The sequence below is a fragment of the Pyrus communis genome, chromosome 13 (assembly GCF_041283825.1).
Source record: "Pyrus communis isolate YQ-2024b chromosome 13, ASM4128382v1, whole genome shotgun sequence".
Lineage (NCBI taxonomy): Eukaryota > Viridiplantae > Streptophyta > Magnoliopsida > Rosales > Rosaceae > Pyrus > Pyrus communis.
Genome location: NC_142577.1, coordinates 29,093,199 through 29,111,204, shown reverse-complemented (window position 1 = coordinate 29,111,204; position 18,006 = coordinate 29,093,199). Strand labels below are relative to the sequence as shown.

At 42.0% G+C, this 18,006-nt stretch overlaps 3 protein-coding genes and 2 pseudogenes across 4 annotated transcripts; 3 read left to right on the top strand and 2 right to left on the bottom strand.

Moving 5' to 3' along the window:
* Positions 1-187: 187 nt before the first annotated feature.
* LOC148692060 (putative leucine-rich repeat receptor-like protein kinase At1g68400 pseudogene) lies at positions 188-2,283 on the top strand (annotated as a pseudogene).
* Positions 1,607-7,860, top strand: LOC137738349 (rust resistance kinase Lr10). Of its 2 annotated transcripts, XM_068477986.2 has the most exons (4): positions 1,609-1,747; positions 2,116-3,341; positions 3,569-3,613; positions 6,662-7,860. In XM_068477986.2, exons 2-4 carry the CDS (start codon positions 2,648-2,650, stop codon positions 7,777-7,779), a joined length of 1,857 nt encoding a protein of 618 aa, XP_068334087.2. In that variant the 5' UTR covers positions 1,609-1,747; positions 2,116-2,647; the 3' UTR covers positions 7,780-7,860. The 2 variants fall into 2 exon arrangements, with proteins under 2 accessions (XP_088538811.1, XP_068334087.2); XM_088682685.1 differs by lacking the exon at positions 2,116-3,341 and having other exon boundaries at positions 1,607-1,747.
* A 2,344-nt stretch (positions 7,861-10,204) lies between these two features.
* On the top strand, positions 10,205-12,893 carry LOC137737537 (putative leucine-rich repeat receptor-like protein kinase At1g68400). Its single transcript, XM_068477051.2, has 2 exons — positions 10,205-11,686; positions 12,045-12,893. Exons 1-2 carry the CDS (start codon positions 10,336-10,338, stop codon positions 12,722-12,724), a joined length of 2,031 nt encoding a protein of 676 aa, XP_068333152.2. The 5' UTR covers positions 10,205-10,335; the 3' UTR covers positions 12,725-12,893.
* Positions 12,894-12,941: 48 nt separating this feature from the next.
* Positions 12,942-14,345, bottom strand: LOC137736367 (glycosyltransferase BC10-like; annotated as a pseudogene).
* Positions 14,346-15,513: 1,168 nt separating this feature from the next.
* Positions 15,514-17,582, bottom strand: LOC137736701 (glycosyltransferase BC10-like). Its single transcript, XM_068475936.2, has 2 exons — positions 17,013-17,582; positions 15,514-16,346 (listed from the first exon to the last, which is right to left on the bottom strand). Exons 1-2 carry the CDS (start codon positions 17,580-17,582, stop codon positions 15,699-15,701), a joined length of 1,218 nt encoding a protein of 405 aa, XP_068332037.2. The 3' UTR covers positions 15,514-15,698.
* Between the last annotated feature and the right edge of the window lie 424 nt (positions 17,583-18,006).

Here is an 18,006-nt window from a genome sequence, read left to right as displayed (position 1 = left end):
ACCGTCTGATTTACAAGACAAGAATCACTCCTCTGGTATGATCTCGGAGCGGGCCCGAATAAATCTACCGACGTCCCCACGTGTCCGCTCCTCCTCCATCAGGAAATGCTAATCTACGGCAGCACACAAATACTATGAACCCCCATCACACTCCCTCTATTCCCCCCCCGAGTATGATATCCATCAGGTGATATGAAACGACATAAAGTCCTCGCGTTACACGGCTTTATACGTTACGCTGTCACGCTGGCCGCTGGCAGTGAAAGGTAAATTGCATTGAAGCTCCTCTACTTCCCAATAATTACACCAACGGTCCACCAACCCCTCATTAAACTTATACCCAAGAGATTTCACTCGTCTCCTTCACTCTCTCTCTGCTCTCACTTGCAGAGAGACAATGGCAGCCACGGCCGCTGTGGCCACTCTTCTCCTCACGAGCTTCTTCTTCGCTGCTCTCCACGTCTCTTCGAATCCAGATGCCAAACCTCTCCTATCATTCAGAGCGACGTCGGACGCATCCAACAAGCTCACCACCTGGAACTCCACCTCCGTTGACCCGTGCACCTGGACCAGCGTCTCCTGCACCAACAACCGAGTCTCTCGACTCGTCCTCGAGAACCTCGACCTCCGCGGCTCGTTCCAGCCACTCACCGCGCTAATTCAGCTCCGAGTTCTGAGCCTCAAACGTAACCGCCTCTCCGGCCCCATTCCAAACCTCTCCAACTTCACCGCCCTCAAACTCCTATTCCTCTCCTACAACGAACTCTCCGGCGACTTTCCAGCATCGGTAATATCTCTCTTTCGTCTCTACCGTTTCGATCTGTCCTACAACAACCTATCCGGCGAGATTCCCGCAACGGTCAACCATTTAAACCATCTTCTCACTCTCCGGCTCGAGGTGTACCGGTTCTCCGGTTCGACTTCGGGTCTGACCCTGCCGAATCTGCAGGACCTCAATGTGTCTGCGAACCGTTTGACCAGCGAAATACCCAAGTCCTTTTCGACTTTCCCTATAACCGCTTTCGCTCAAAACCCGGGTCTATGCGGGTCTCCGATGCAGAGCCGCAAGGGTACACCAAACGACCCGACCCGGCCTGGATCCGACGGAGCCATTGCGTCTCCTCTCCTGTAATGCCTGCTGCTAACCCAACCGTCGTAGTCGCCGAGTTCATTACCCGGGAACTCAGCGCCGAACAAATCGGGAAATCCTCACCGAAGTGGTAGCGTGAAATTGAGTCCGGAGGCTCTAATCGCCATTATAGTTGGCGACGCTTTGGTTCTCGTGCTGGTTTCGCTGCTACTGTACTGCTACTTCTGGCGGAATTTCAGCGCCAAAATGCGGCAGGGCAAGGGCGGCTCGAAGCTTCTAGAAACTGAGAAGATCGTGTACTCGTCGAGCCCCTACTCCGCCGCTCAACCGGTGTTCGAGCGGGGACGGATGGTGTTCTTCGAAGGAGTGAAGCGTTTCGAGCTCGAGGACCTGCTCAGGGCCTCGGCGGAGATGCTGGGTAAAGGCGGGTTCGGGACGGCGTAGAAGGAGGTTCTCGACGATGGCAATGTGGTGGCGGTTAAGAGGCTCAAGGATGCTCAGATTGGCGGGAAGACACAGTTCGAGCAGCACGTGGCGATGCTGGGGCGGCTCAGCCATCCCAACATTGTGAGCTTGAGGGCTTATTACTTCACCAGGGAGGAGAAATTGTTGGTATACGATTACAGCCCAATGGCAGCCTGTTCTAGGTTCTCCACGGTAATTTTATTTCAGTTTTCCTGCTTAATTTCTGTTTGGTTGCCAAGAATTTTTTTTTTTTTATAAATATTAGTTTAATTCTAGGTTTCAATTTGGTGCCTTGTTTTCTGTATGTTTAGGTCAAAATTAGGGTCTTTTTTATAATTATATATTTAGGGTTTTACTGTCGGTCCTGTCAACTCCAGTTCTGTCTTATTCCTTTTACTTTTGTCTTTGTTTTTTGCTGCCTGCTTTTCCTTCCTGCTCTGAATATGACCAAAAAGCGACTGACTCCGCTGCACTTCACGCTTTTGCATAATTGTCCTTATTTGTAATTATCGTGAACTAACGATGGCTAACTTGAACACTAAATTAAATTCCAACGTCAGAACTAGGATATACTTTTCAGCTATGGATCCATTCAGCGTTCACACGAATAAGTAGACCCGAAAGCCAGACGGGCCGGACACGAAAGATCAATCACGTTTCACGGAGCTACGAGTGAACACTGAACAGTCGATTCTTTCCGTAATATGTGTGGTTCAGAGGAGTTTTGAGGATTTTTGAATAGAATCATCGTGACGAGAATGGTTGAAGAGTCGAGGGGTCAAAGTCTTTCTGGTGCTGGTCATTGGGGAAGTTGGGAAGGAAAATCCCTAATAGGCCACGGAAGTCTTTAAGCCGACCAATCAAACTGTGTATCCTGCAACTTTTTTACATGGTTAGTTTCCACAAGTCTTCCGTCTCCTAATTTCCAAGTCAACTGGCGTGTTAAACAGCCAATTTCCTTAATATATTGCATACAAAGAATTCTGAACCTCTAAACAATTCAACACTCTTGTTCTGAAGAGGAGGAGTAGATTTTGTTATTGTTATTCCCTTGCGGCGCTTTCTTCTTGTTGATCAGCTGGGAATCTTCGGATGGCTCCGGTGGCTTTGTTCATTCTCTCCGTTCTTGCTCACCTTGTGGTTCAGCACTCTGCTCAATATTCAGAAGCGGAACCCTCCAAACGTTGTCCGGAGCACTTCTGCAGTGACATGGTAGGCCACATCAGCTTCCCCTTCAAAAGCCCAGGAGATCCTCGTGAATGCGGATTGTTCACAGTCAATTGTTTAGAACCCGATCGGCCAAAAATCCAATTGAAAGAGAGAGGATACTGGTATGAATTCCAAGGCCCTTTATTTTCACCTTCGATTTCTATCAAAGACGGAGACCTTGCTCGCCGCTTAGAAAAGGATCGCTGCGATGATGGAGTTTTCGAAGACTTGAGTCTTCCCAACGCTTCTTCAATCCCTGAAGTATCATTATTCGTACACAATCTGACCCTTCTCAAATGCAACAACATCTTGGACAAAAATTCTTGTCCACAACCCAAGGATGGCTGCAGAAATGCTTACCATACGTATTATATCAATTCATCTAACAGTAATTTACCTAACCCCCCGCCGCCAGGGTGTACAACCGTTCAGGTCCCCATGAATACGCTTAAGCCCAACATGTACTCTTCATTGACAGCTAAGTTTTACCTCACCGTGTCAGCACCAGAATGTTTTCAATGTATTCAAAGCAAAGGTGAATGCCTGGTTGTAAAGGGAAAATTTAAATGCGCCAAAGGTATATACATTTACGTGACCTTTCTTTCTTTCTCTGACGTGCGATAATCCGATTCCTTTCTTCAAAGGATATAACTCTTAGAAACAGGAAACAGTTTATCGAAAACACTTCGTATCAGATACAAAAATATACACAGGGACACATAAGTATTAAATGATTTGTTATTTATGCATTATTTGTGCCACTTCCATCTTCTGTGATTTAACTAACAGCAGTTTTCTTTGCAGATCAAGTTGCAGGACATAAGCAGTTGCAATTGAAGCTCGGACTAGGTAAGATTGTTATGTAAATGCAATCATCCAATTTGTTTTCTTCACATCAAATTTCAAATACCACTGTCTAGAAGCTTGCTTTAACCCATATATTGACTTATTGAGCCAGCAAACCATATTTTCCTTCCTCTTTTCAACAAATCCAGTTGGTTGCTTCATGTAAATACTCTCTTCTAGGTCACCATTAAGAAAAGCCATTTTCACATCCATTTGATGCAACTCCAAATCAAAATTACATGATAACTCTCATTGAATCTTTAGAAGATACTGAAGAAAAGGTATCATCGTAATCAATACCTTCTCTCTGAGTAAAACCCTTTGCAACTAACCAGGCTTTGTATCTCTCAATTCGACCAAGAGCATCTCTTTTGATTTTATACACCCACTTGCAACTTATAGGCTTAATTTGAGAACTAGACTCCACAAGTGTCCAAACATTGTTCTTGAACATCACCTATGTAGAAATCAGTTTCTTGTAAATAAACATAGTTACTCACAATAGTACTTTCACTGCCAGAAACCAATTTTGCATTAGAGTTTTATATTTCAGTTGACCTTGGTTGAGGAAATAACAATACTTGATTGTAGCTTGTTTGTGCATTATTATCATAACCTTGAACCATCTCTTCAAAAACAAAATTTTCCCTTGATAGGTCTGAAACATCTTGATCTTCCAAGAAGGTTGCATTGTGTGTTTCTTGAATTCGGGTGTGGCCTTGAGGAACATTGAACCTATACCCTTTCAATTTTTTAGGATAACCTATGAAGTAACATGACTGAGTCCTTAAATCCAATTGTCTTTCATTTGGATTATAGAACCTGGCTTCAACTTTGCAGTCCCAAACATGAAAGTATCCAAAATTAGGTGTCCTGCCATGCCATAGCTCAAAAGGTGTGGAGGAAACAGATTTACTTGGAACTCTGTTCAGAATGTAATTTGCAGTTTTCAAAGCTTCTCCCTGTAAGAAACCTAGTAACTTGGACCTTGTCATCATGCTTCTAACCATACCAATAAGGGGTCATATTCCTCCTCTCTAAGACTCCATTTTGTTGAGGTGTCCCAAGTGTGTATATTGAGCTACAATACCAATTTTCTCCAGATAGAGTGCAAATGGTCCTTTTTGTTGTCCTGATTCAGTATACCTGCCAAAATATTATCCTCCCCTATCGGATCTAACAATTTTAATAACCTTACCTAATTGTTTTTCAACCTCATTTTTATAAATTATAAAGCATTTACGGGCATCAGCTTTCTCACTAATGAGAAAAGTGTATCCAAGTCTAGAAAAATCATCTATAAAGTTGATAAAATACTTGTTTCCGCATATTGTTTTGACTGGAAAAGGACCACAGATATCAGTGTGTATAATTTCAAGTAATCCCTGACTCCTTTTGGCATCTAATTTCCTAAAGTTAGTCATTTTACCCTTTAAGCAATAAACACATTTAGTTGTAGTAGTGAGATCTAATTTTGGAATCAATTTAGACACAAATAGCACGTCCTTCAACTCCAAAAGAAAACCATAAGTTAATTTTAATTTTACAATCCCAATTGAATTTACTGCAACTTTAGTCCCTTCCCCAACAAAAACGTTATATAAAGCATTCCCAATTTCCTTTTGTTTTTGAAAGCCTTCTAAAGAGTTAGTTATATGTACTGAGCATCCAGTATCAAACCACCAAGAATCAATAGGCACTTCACAAAGATTTGACTCAACACAGACAAGTACTTGGTTTCTTGATTCCTCATCTGATAGTATCAGTCATCCCACTTTCCAAGATGGAAATTGCCACTTTATTAGCCCTTGTCCATCTTTCATAATCTGATTTCTCAACCTTGGTGCTTTGATTAGTGACAATAGGCTTGGGATTATCAATTGCTATATCAAACTCATTAAGAGTCAATAGCAAATTGATATCCCTTCTCCATTTTTGGTAGTTGCTTCCACCAGTGAGGATTGGAATGTTTGCCAAGTTTAAAGTCTGCAGACACTGAACTTTAGAAATCACAATATGAACTTTAGATTCCTGATTTCATTCCTCAGTCTATTGCACATCAGGACATCACAACTATTTAGATGGTAAGCACATATAGGATGAACGGTTTTATTGAAAAACTTCAGGCAAGCACAACATGTAATCCCAGAATAATTCATCTCAATCTCAAGAAGGTATTCACCTCGTACGAAATAGTCAAAAGTTAAATATAAACATCATTTGAAAACTGAATAACTTATTCAATGAAAATCAAAGCTTAATATATTCTTTACAGATGATCAATTCATATGCCCCCTGATTTCAAGTTTGAATCAATCATTAACGATAGGTTTAGTTATATAATTCTAATCAAACTTATGCAAATTTAAGGCGAAATTAAACTCGGATTTCATGCTAATTATACGGGGTTTCAGAATACATACCGTGATGAATGAGAGATTAAACATCGCGAAGCGGAAGGAAAAAGCAGACATATTCAATACCCAGACCAACAAGGCACAAAAATCGCAGAGAAGAGAGAACAAAGATATAATATTCATCCCCTTAATCCCAGAAAAACCCAAACAAAATGCAGGTTTTCGAGTTCTAACGGTCAAGAATTTTGAATAACCTTATTTTATTCAAAAGCACCGTTTTGTGTATTCCCAGATTTTTCTTGTAACCAGAACCTGTTTTGAAACCTGACAACTGAAGGTTTTGTTTTTTTTTTTTTTTTTTTTTTTTTTAAATTTTAAATACATGATTCAATCAACTTTGCTTGATTGAATTTAAGAACTTAAACCTATGGTTCTAATGCACATCAGTCTAATGCCAAAACAAAATCTTTCATAGACAAGAATTAGCTACAACTTCTCATAAGACTTTCTTATACCAATTGAACTTAATCACTTGTTGTCAAAACATCCAATCTCATGTTCATACTCTTACATAACTTGCTTAGAGCCTTAGATTAGTTTTTCTAAGTTTATGTGTTGTAATAAGGTTTATAGCATGTCTGCAATGCCTACCATTCGATCGAATAAATCACCATATTCAACGTATATTCATCAGGTGCAGTTGCTGGTCTCATATTTCTAGTCGTTATCGTTTGCTGCTTAAGAAGAAAGTTGTCATCATATAGATTTCTTTTCTTTTGGAAGAAGCAAAACCAAAATCATCAAATTGTAGAGGCCTTTCTAAGGAGCTACGGGCCGCTTCAAGTACGAAGGTATAGCTATGTGGAGGTCAAGAACATGACCAACTCCTTCAAAGAAAAACTAGGAAGTGGAGGCTATGGTGCTGTTTACAAAGGAAAATTAAAGGACGGCTGTCTTGTAGCAGTGAAGGTCTTGACAAAACTAACAGGAGGCGGAGAAGAATTTATGAATGAAGTGGCAGCCATTAGTAGAACTTCCCATGTCAACGTCGTCGCCTTGTTAGGCTTTTGTTTTGAGGGTTCCAAAAGAGCTCTCATCTATGAATTCATGCCTAATGGATCTCTAGAGAAATTCATATTTGATTCAAATACTCCCAATATAGGTCATGATCACTTGGGATGGGAAGCATTGGATCAAATTTCACTTGGCGTTGCTCGAGGCTTGGAGTATCTACATCGTGGTTGCAGCACAAGAATTTTGCATTTCGACATCAAACCTCACAACATTCTTCTCGATGAAAACTTCACCCCAAAAATCTCGGATTTTGGCCTTGCCAAAATATGCAACAGGAGAGAGAGTATTGTCTCGATGTTGGGTGCCAGAGGTACAGCAGGTTACATTGCTCCAGAAGTATTTTCTAGAAACTTTGGAAAGGTCTCACACAAGTCGGATGTGTACAGCTATGGAATGATGCTTTTAGAGATGGTTGGAGGAAGAAGGAACATCGACGCTGAAGCTGAAAATACAAGTGAAATATATTTTCCGCATTGGATTTACAAGCGTCTTGACCTGGACGAAGAGCTTGGGCTGCAGAGTGTTGCAAATGAGGAAGACAAAGCAAGAGCAAGGAAGATGATCGTAGTGAGCTTGTGGTGCATACAAACTGATCCTTCAAACCGGCCAGCAATGAAGGAAGTGATAGATATGTTGGAAGGGAATGTTGATTTGTTGCAGATACCTCCCAAACCTTACATGTCTTCTCCTCCAAAATCCCTAGCAGATTCTTCTGCCGCATTGGTATCAATAAAGTAAAAACCCTGTATTTTACTTGAACAAATCTATGTTTTTCTGAGGCAATCTAAATAATGAAGCATGCGTTTCATGTTTTATTTATTATTTTTTTCTCTCTATATATGAATTAACACAGTAGGAGTGACCCTACTACTACCCCTCCTGCAATCATGTATATACATATAGGGAATTGTTATTGGCATTCCAAAATTCTCATTCTACCCTCCAAATTTTCTATATTTAGAAAGAAAAATACACTTGTGAGAAGTGTAAAATGAGATTTTTGGAGTGTCAATAACACTTCCCTATATGTATATGCGTGTGTGTGTGTGTGTGTATATATATATTAGTAATGTGAAACATTTGCATTTGTGGATCAGACTAGTTGATCAAGGCAGTGTGCCCGCTTCATCTCCCTTGCGCCCAAGTTCGGATCCACTTCTCCATAAATCAGAGCATTTTAGAATATTTTTGTCAAAAAAAGAGAGGTGAAACAATTATTTGGTGTGGAAAGCTTTCTACCATACAGCTAAGCTAGGATCCAATTTATTGTGCGAAATTTGATGTTGTCACGAATGGAATGATCAAGTAGATGGAACAGTTCTTGTGAAACCACGTGAATGTATTTTGACAAACAGTGAAGAGAATTGAAGTCGTGTTGAATTTCAAGATTTTTGGAGCACCTTTGGCAATGAGTGAATAGGCAGTACCATATTACTTGAAAAGTCGCTGTATGGTGGTGCTTGATGAATTTTCAAGCGAAAAGCATATTGCATATGATCAACCTAAGCAAAACTATCCATGCACGCTGCCAATACGATTGAAATGAAATTTCAATTTTAAACGCTAGCACTTGAAAGGAATAAAAAAGTGATGTAGATGACCGCTCGATTTAAAAAGTGATTAGTTGAAAATAAGCTTTTTGATAAGCTCACTTTGAAAAGAGTCTCAAACTGATGAAACTGCAAGTCAGTGAAAAACATTAGAAGGACAACAAAATCATGGTTACAAAATGACGTACATTCAAGATATAAACTTTTGCAAGTTGTATATTACGCTTCCTTCAACCTCGCCCATTCTACACATTAAAAGACATTAAAATTAAAGTCGTCTCCGAACTCTAAGTGCACTTTTGTTATTTTGAGGGATTAAACTATCCATTTCTACAATCAAATCCTACTTTAGAAGAAAACAATCAACGATATGGCTCCAAAGTAAAACGAATTAACAATCGATTGATGCTGCTTTTGATAACATAACCTACATTTGGACATGTGAACATCAAAGTTATATCAACAAGCCACGCACGGCTATCATGAGTTTTCATGAAATTTGTGTTTTGCTAGAATTTTTGAAATGCCCATGCCATATCATTAACAAAGCATATTTTAATGGATCTGATTCTCTCCTCTCCATCACTCTTATTCGAACGTTCAAGAATAAGTCACATCATCTTCTTATTTTATCTTCTCTATAGAGAGAGAAAAAGGAAGAGAAAACTGAGAGAGGAGAGAAGGGGAGGGAGCGGAGAAGAAAATGAACGAGAGAGAATCCAATTTCATTTTAAAGTACTTTGTCAATATCATATTTGAAAGTATGCAATGTAGTAACCTTAAGCAAGAAATGATAGATTGATTTTATTCTTACTTCGAGACAAATCTTTAGTAAAATTGTTTGATTATGACAACTCTTAAATCAATATAAAATTGGTTAGAATTAAAATATAAGAAGTATTATACTTTCAATAGGACGTGCCTTACAAATGATATGGTCATAGATATGTTGACGCTTTCTTTTTGTTCCTACAAACTATAACAAACTTTAGAGCTTAATTACTAAGTTATTTTATTTGTTAAGCGTATATATGATCAAGAATTCAAATTAAGAGACGAGCCAATCAAATAAAACAACAATATCAATGTAACAATGCATTAAATTGTTATAAAACTCGAACGAGTCAACATGTGTTTTAACTCATTCGTGTATCGTGTAATTTGTAGACATCATCTTTGTTAAACAAATTATTGTACTATACAGAACTATGCCCGTATTAATCAAGCGTGGCTGTTTTGGCCATTCCACAAGAATCGTAAATTACAAATAAATAACAAATTTGACTCGACGACTCATTTAATGGAACTTGTGAAACCCTAAGACTTGAAGGAGCGCGTACGGAAGACCGTCTGATTTACAAGACAAGAATCACTCCTCTGGTATGATCTCGGAGCGGGCCCGAAGAAATCTACCGACGTCCCCACGTGTCCGCTCCTCCTCCATCAGGAAATGCTAATCTACGGCAGCACACAAATACTACCATGAACCCCCATCACACTCCCTCTATTCCCCCCCGAGTATGATATCCATCAGGTGATATGAAACGACATAAAGTCCTCGCGTTACACGGCTTTATACGTTACGCTGTCACGCTGGCCGCTGGCAGTGAAAGGTAAATTGCATTGAAGCTCCTCTACTTCCCAATAATTACACCAACGGTCCACCAACCCCTCATTAAACTTATACCCAAGAGATTTCACTCGTCTCCTTCACTCTCTCTCTGCTCTCACTTGCAGAGAGACAATGGCAGCCACGGCCGCTGTGGCCACTCTTCTCCTCACGAGCTTCTTCTTCGCTGCTCTCCACGTCTCTTCGAATCCAGATGCCAAACCTCTCCTATCATTCAGAGCGACGTCGGACGCATCCAACAAGCTTACCACCTGGAACTCCACCTCCGTTGACCCGTGCACCTGGACCGGCGTCTCCTGCACCAACAACCGAGTCTCTCGACTCGTCCTCGAGAACCTCGACCTCCGCGGCTCGTTCCAGCCACTCACCGCGCTAATTCAGCTCCGAGTTCTGAGCCTCAAGCGTAACCGCCTCTCCAGCCCCATTCCGGACCTCTCCAACTTCACCACCCTCAAACTTTTATTCCTCTCCTACAACGAACTCTCCGGCGACTTTCCACCCTCCGTGTCCTCTCTCTTCCGTCTCTACCGCCTCGATCTGTCCTACAATAACTTATCCGGCGAAATTCCCGCAACGGTCAACCATTTGAACCATCTTCTCACTCTCCGGCTCGAGGCGAACCGTTTCTCCGGTTCGATTTCGGGTCTGACCCTGCCGAATCTGCAGGACCTCAATGTGTCTGCGAACCGTTTGACCGGCGAAATACCCAAGTCCTTTTCGACTTTCCCTATAACCGCTTTTGCTCAAAACCCGGGTCTATGCGGGTCTCCGATGCAGAACTGCAAGGGTACACCAAACGACCCGACCCGGCCTGGATCTGACGGAGCCATTGAGTCTCCTGTAATGCCTGCGGCTAACCCAACCGTCGTAGCGTCGTCGCCGAGTTCGTTACCCGGGAACTCTGCGCCGAACAAATCGGGAAATCCTCACCGAAGTGGTAGCGCGAAAATGAGTCCGGTGGCTCTAATCGCCATTATAGTTGGCGACGCTTTGGTTCTCGTGCTGGTTTCGCTGCTACTGTACTGCTACTTCTGGCGGAATTTCAGCGCCAAACTGCGGCAGGGCAAGGGCGGCTCGAAGCTTCTAGAAACTGAGAAGATCGTGTACTCGTCGAGCCCCTACTCCGCCGCCCAACCGGTGTTCGAGCGGGGTCGGATGGTGTTCTTCGAAGGAGTGAAGCGTTTCGAGCTCGAGGACCTGCTCAGGGCCTCGGCGGAGATGCTGGGGAAAGGCGGGTTCGGGACGGCGTACAAGGCGGTTCTCGACGATGGCAATGTGGTGGCGGTTAAGAGGCTCAAGGATGCTCAGATTGGCGGGAAGACTCAGTTCGAGCAGCACATGGCGGTGCTGGGGCGGCTCAGCCATTCCAACATTGTGAGCTTGAGGGCTTATTACTTCGCCAGGGAGGAGAAATTGTTGGTATACGATTACATGCCCAATGGCAGCCTGTTCTGGGTTCTCCACGGTAATTTTATTTCAGTTTTCCTGCTTAATTTCTGTTTGGTTGCCAAGAAATTTTTTCTTTTTAAAATATTAGTTTAATTTTTCAATTTGGTGCCTTGTTTTCTGTACTTTTAGGTCAAACGGGGTCAAATTTAGGGTTTTTTTTGTAATTATATATTTAGGGTTTTACTGTCGGTCCTGTCAACTCCAGTTCTGTCTTTATCTTCCTTTTACATTTGTCTTTGTTTTTTGCTCCCTTCTTTTCCTTCTTTCCTGCTCTGAATATGACCAAAAAGCGACTAACTCCGCTGCACTTCACGCTTTTACGTAATTGTCCTTAGTTGTAATTATCGTGAACTAACGATGGCTAACTTGAACAGGAAACCGTGGACCCGGTCGGACTCCGCTGGACTGGACAACGAGGCTGAAAATCGCAGCCGGAGCGGCTCGAGGCTTGGCCTGCATTCACGACTCGTGCAGGCCGCTTAAGCTCACCCACGGTAACATCAAGTCCACCAACATCCTCTTAGACAAGACTGGCAACGCCCGCGTCTCCGACTTCGGACTCTCCGTTTTCGTGCCTCCTCCGCCCTCCACGTCGTCCGCTCCGCGATCTTGCGGTTACCGCGCTCCCGAGACGTTGGACGGTCGGAAGTTGACGCAGAAATCAGACGTGTACGCTTTTGGTGTTCTGCTGCTGGAGCTGCTCACGGGGAAGTGTCCCTCCGTGGTGGATAATGGCGGGTCCGGGGGAGGATACGGTGGGCCTGTGGACCTGCCCAGGTGGGTCCAGTCTGTGGTCAGGGAAGAATGGACGGTGGAGGTGTTTGACTTGGAGCTAATGAGGTACAAGGATATTGAGGAGGAGATGGTGGGGCTTTTGCAGATTGCAATGGCTTGTACGGTCGCTTCGCCTGATCAACGTCCCAGGATGAGCCAGGTGGTGAAAATGATTGACGAGATTCGGGGCCTGTCTGGTTCGCCAAGTCACGAGGCCGGCTTTGAATCCATGTCCGAGTCATCGTCCTTGTCGGAGGACACTTGCGGAGCAAGTCAGTGATCGCACCACCAACCATTTTTAACGTTCTTGTGTCGTAAATCTACGGGTTTTGTTTTGTTGGCTTCAGTTCTCTTGCCTGCTTATTTAATCTCTAAATTTCGTTTGTGCTAATTTAATTACATCGATTGCAACGATTTTATAGAGCTTAAATGGGAATCGTTTAATTAAATTGATTTAGGATTTAGTTTTAACAAAAAGGAAACGTAACAATCTGAATCTATGTGCTGAAATACATGATCTGCGGTGCAAGTCTCAGCAGGTTATCCAAAGTATCAGGCATGAACTTTCTGGCGAATAAGAAACAAACATCCGTGCTCCTCCCATTGTATTCACATTTCCGACCATAACCACTCTTCAGGCTACTCAGAAGTGCCGTCGTCACATTCCGGCTCCTGTACTCCATCGGGTGTGGGCCGCCCTTGCTCCAGTCAACCCAGGTCAAAGTCCTATTTGCATTCCTTGCTGCAAATTTCAAGCGCACAAATGTTGGCAAATAATGTTCATCTGGAAAGCAATGCCCTTTGCACTTGAGGAATTCCGGGAAGTATTTTCAATCCGAGATGGATTCAATGGCAACGTCTCTATCAATTGCAAACAACGCCCACCTTTTTCTTCATTGATCTACCGTGATTCTCGTGTAGTTGCTGAGATAGTACCGGCCACGTCTGACCCAACTTGGGTCATCGAAGAAGACCTCTACGAAAGTTCGGGTTGAGTTGACGAGGTAGGAGTAGACAGTGGAAAAGTTGTAGTGGGTAATGCATGTCTCTGAGAGGAGAACAAAATGTTGGTTTGAGATGTCGAGAAGAGCATTCGCCAATAGGCGGCGCACAGCCTCAATCAAGCTCACCTTCCCCCATTCTACTTCCTGCAAAACATGTTTTAGGCTGAACATTGTAACAAGATCAAGAGAATTATCATTAGTATTTGGGGAAAAATAAATTAAGTCAAGCAAAAAACTTATCACCTGACTAGGAATTCTTCGCTCATGAAACACCGGACTTTCAGGATGCGATGATGCGTCGTAGGATGGACTTGAGTGCACGTAAATTGAGTACAAACCTTGATGCCCTTTGAAGAAATTTTCCCATAACAGGGCCAAATGAACAGGTCCCTTTGCCAAGAACATGAAAGCAACTTTGGGAACAAGATGGATAGGATACTCGGGAATCCGAGGGCTCATCGAGGCTCTCCATAGCAATTGTGAAACGTTCATGTCGTGAAACGCCTTCGGCGGCCTCAGATATTTCTTTAAATATCCTCCTGTTATGTCAGGTTGGGTTACACATATTTTTCTCATATTGTTAGATCGTATTTGGGATGCAAAAGTTCGGCTCGTATTAGAATTGGATGCTGTGGGGGCTGCCGTTACATTTTCCAGTTTCGTATTTGAATTTTGCACTGCCGAAGTTACATCAGGCATTAGCGTTTGTGAAGGAATATTGGATGGAAGGGATGATGAGATAGCTGAGATGGATAGGCTTGCTAACTGAGGATTCAATGGGTAGTACTCTTTGAGATTGCTGAGTACAACCCCGAGGGTAAAACCACAAACAAAGAGCAGGACATTCGAGACTTTTGTAAACAAGCTGGTAGGGTTTCGATCTTGACGAGTCGTCATTTTGGAGAATCACAAGAGAGATGAGATTTGGTGTGAAGAGATCTCCCTCAATATAGTTGTAGCTGCGCAACTATCTCTTCTTTGCATTGCGTTCAACCTTTTTGCAACGGGGAAAGGAGTGTTTCAGTTAATTTTTTCGTTTCAAAGAAAAGGGATTGGTTTGCGGTAAATTTACAGCGATGGAAATTTCATTTCACAGATAGTTTAACTATAATCTGAATTTTTGTTGTTGCAAGGTTGCTTCATTACGGACCAAACACAAATAAGATTGATTACCAATAATATATTTTAGTTATAGGGCTTATTGTTTGTTGTTAGTTTACGATTACATTGCCTAATAGCAACCTAATTAGGTGTTTGGACAAGTTGCTTCACATCCGCTTGTTTGATTTGTTGCTAAGAACATAAAAGCAACCTTGGGAACAAGATGGAATGGATGTCCACGAATCCTAGGACTCATTGAAGCTCTCCATAGCAGTTCTTCAACGTTCATGTCGTGAAACGCCTTTAGTGGCTTTAGATAGTCCGTAAATCCTACAATATGTGAGGTTTGGCTGTAAATGTTCGGCTTGTATTGCATGTTGCGCTGTTACATTTGGGATTATCATTTGTGAAGTATTGGGGGTATACAGGAGATAGCCAGCAAGGATACTTGGAAGTCTTTCTGATTGCTAAGTGCAATTCCAAGGGTTAAACCGCAAAAACATAGAAAGAAATAAGAAAGCAGATTGAGGAGGTTGTATTGGACGCCAAAGAGTTTGGGAAACAACTTTACTGGACTTGAATCTGGACCCTTCATCATTTCAGAGAACAAGAGACTGAAGAGATTTGTCCTCCTAGGCTTTAGGTATATATCTTCCTTATATTTGTGCCTTCTGTAAGTGGCTGCACAAAACTCTCCTTTTGCGTTACGATCGACCTTTCTGCAACGGAAAACGGAGTGTTTCGGTTCATTTTTGTATGCAAGGTAAAATGTATTGCTTTGTGTTGAAGTTATAGAGATGAGAAGTCCATATCACCAATATTTTTACTCGAACCATAAATTATTTTTGGTGCAAGGTGCTTCATTGCAGACCAAAAACAAAGGAACCATTTTACCAGTGAGGGTGTAAGCGCAACGATTGTGTCTTTTCTCGCAACCTATTTACCTGGAATCTAGAAGATCATGAAACTCAAAATCGCAACGGAAGCGCAACGATTGCGTGTCTGTTCTCGCAAGATCTATTGAAGAATACAAGAATTTCACAGTGGATAATCTATTGCAACTCTTCCCATTCCCACTTACTCCTTTCTCTATTTTTCCCCCCTTTTTCTTCCGTGAAGCAGTAATATGAGCACAGTAGTCATGAATATCTATGTGTTGAAGTGCATAATCTCCGGTGCAAACTTCAGCAGGTTATCCAAAGCAGTTGGCGGGAACTTCCTGGCGAATAAGAAACAAACATCCGTACTCCTCCCATTGTATTCACATTTCCGACCAAAACCATTCCTCAGGCCACTCAAAAGCACCGCCGTCACATTTTCGCTCGCGTACTCCGTAGGGTGTGGGCCACCCTTTTCCCAGTCAACCCAGGTCAACGTCCTATTTGCATTCTTTGCTCCAAATTTTATGTACACAAACGTTGGCAAATAATGTTCATCGGCGAAACAATAGCCTTTGCATTTCATGAACACTGGGAAGTATATTCGATCCGATATGAATTCAAGGGCGAGGTCTCGATCAGCTTGGAACCACTGCGACCCTTTTCGCCACTGATCTATTGTGATTCCCGGGTAGTCACTCAATTCATACCGGCCGCGTCCTACTCCACTGGGATCGTCAAAGACCTCGACAAAAGTTTGGGTGGAGTTCATGAGGTAGGAGTAGACAGTGGAGAAGTTATAGAGGGGAATGCATGATTCTGAGAGCAGAACAAAACGCTGGTTTGAGACGTCAAGAAGAGCATTCGCCAGGACGAGGCGCTCTGCCGCGATCAAGCTCACCTTCCCCCATTCTACTTCCTGCAATTAGTACATGTTGTTGAACAGAAAATAGTGAGAACAATTGGCAGCCACCTATATTGTGGAAATTATTGAGAATTCCAATTTAGAAACAAACTGGCTTTACAATATAGTTATTAACACTCATTGGTTATATTTAACTACATTTCACACCCTCAAAAGTCAGTTTTAAAATGGACCATATGAATTCAATTTTTTCACTTTGTACTATCAGGTCTAAAATCTTAACAATTTATGATTTATAGATATCTGATTGTATGATCGTTTAATTAAACTAATGATCTGACATACATTGAGCTCACCTTGGGCTAATGTGGAACTCAACTATGGATCAAAAAATAGATATTTAATTGCACGGTTTTAGCCTGATTGCAGCTAGTGTGGCTAATACTAACCCAAACACGGATTCCACATCTGTCATGCCATCAATTTAACAGAGCATAAACAGTCAGAAATAAAAAATTGTGAAAATTTGAAAGTTGGCGACTTCTTATAAAATTTTACTCCAAACAATGCCGAGGTTGTGAAGGTAGGTAGTACAATGTTAATTTGCTTCTGTGGTTTTATAGTCTGTGTGATGAAACTTGAGTAATAATTTCAGTTCTGAAAAAAAATCGCAGAAATATAGCTTTTACTTAGTGCAGACAATAGGGGGAAAAAACTAACCTGACTTGGAATTCGCCGGCCACCAAAAACTGGAGTTTCGGTGTACGATGAGTGATTGTAGGACGGACTTGAGTGCACATAAATTGAGTACAAACCTTGATGCCCTGCAAAGAACTTCTCCCACAGTGGTGCCAAAACAACAGGGCCCTTTGTCAAGAACATGAAAGCAACTTTTGGAACAAAATGGAATGGATATTCAGGAATCCGCGGAGTTATAGAAGCTCTCCACAGCAGTTCTGCATTGTTCATGTCGTGAAACGCCTTCGGTGGCTTCAGATAGTCCTTCAACCCTGTCCGAGGAGGACTTGACGAAACAGATGTTGTTGGGGAGGTTGCATTTGGCATTCGGGTTCTTGAAATATTGGATGGAGGAGGAGGTGACATATGTGAGAAGGGGAGCTGTGCGAACTGTAGACGGCCAAATGAAAAGTCATTGAGATTGCTAAGTAAAACTCCGAGGGTTACTCCAAAAAGGAAGAGCAGGAAATATGAGAGCAGATTGAGGAGGTGGCGTTGGAGATTGAAGGATTTTGGAAAAAAGATTGGAGAGTTTGGATCTTGAGCCTTCATGTTTACACAAAGAGATAATTATAAAAAGTTTCTAAGAAACTTGTTATAATTAATCTCTGTCAATCAACAAAAATAAGACGATGAGCTGAGAAAATTTGGGATTAAGAAATCAAAGCAATCTGAAACATAAACATATCACATGTTATGAAGATTTGGCCTTGAAATTATCTGCTGTGACGACTTTGTAGTTCACCATTGCATGGGGGGTTACCACTGGGATCTGTTTGCAATGAAATACGAATACAAGATTTTAGTTTGCTTTTCGCATATCAAGGAAAATGTATTGCTTTTGTATTAAATTTACAGAAATGAGAATTCCATTTCACCAATATTGTAACTCGAATGAGATTTTTTTTGGGGTGAAAGGATGCTTAATCACGTACCATAAACAAAGATTGATTACCTAGTAATTTTAGATTGAGGG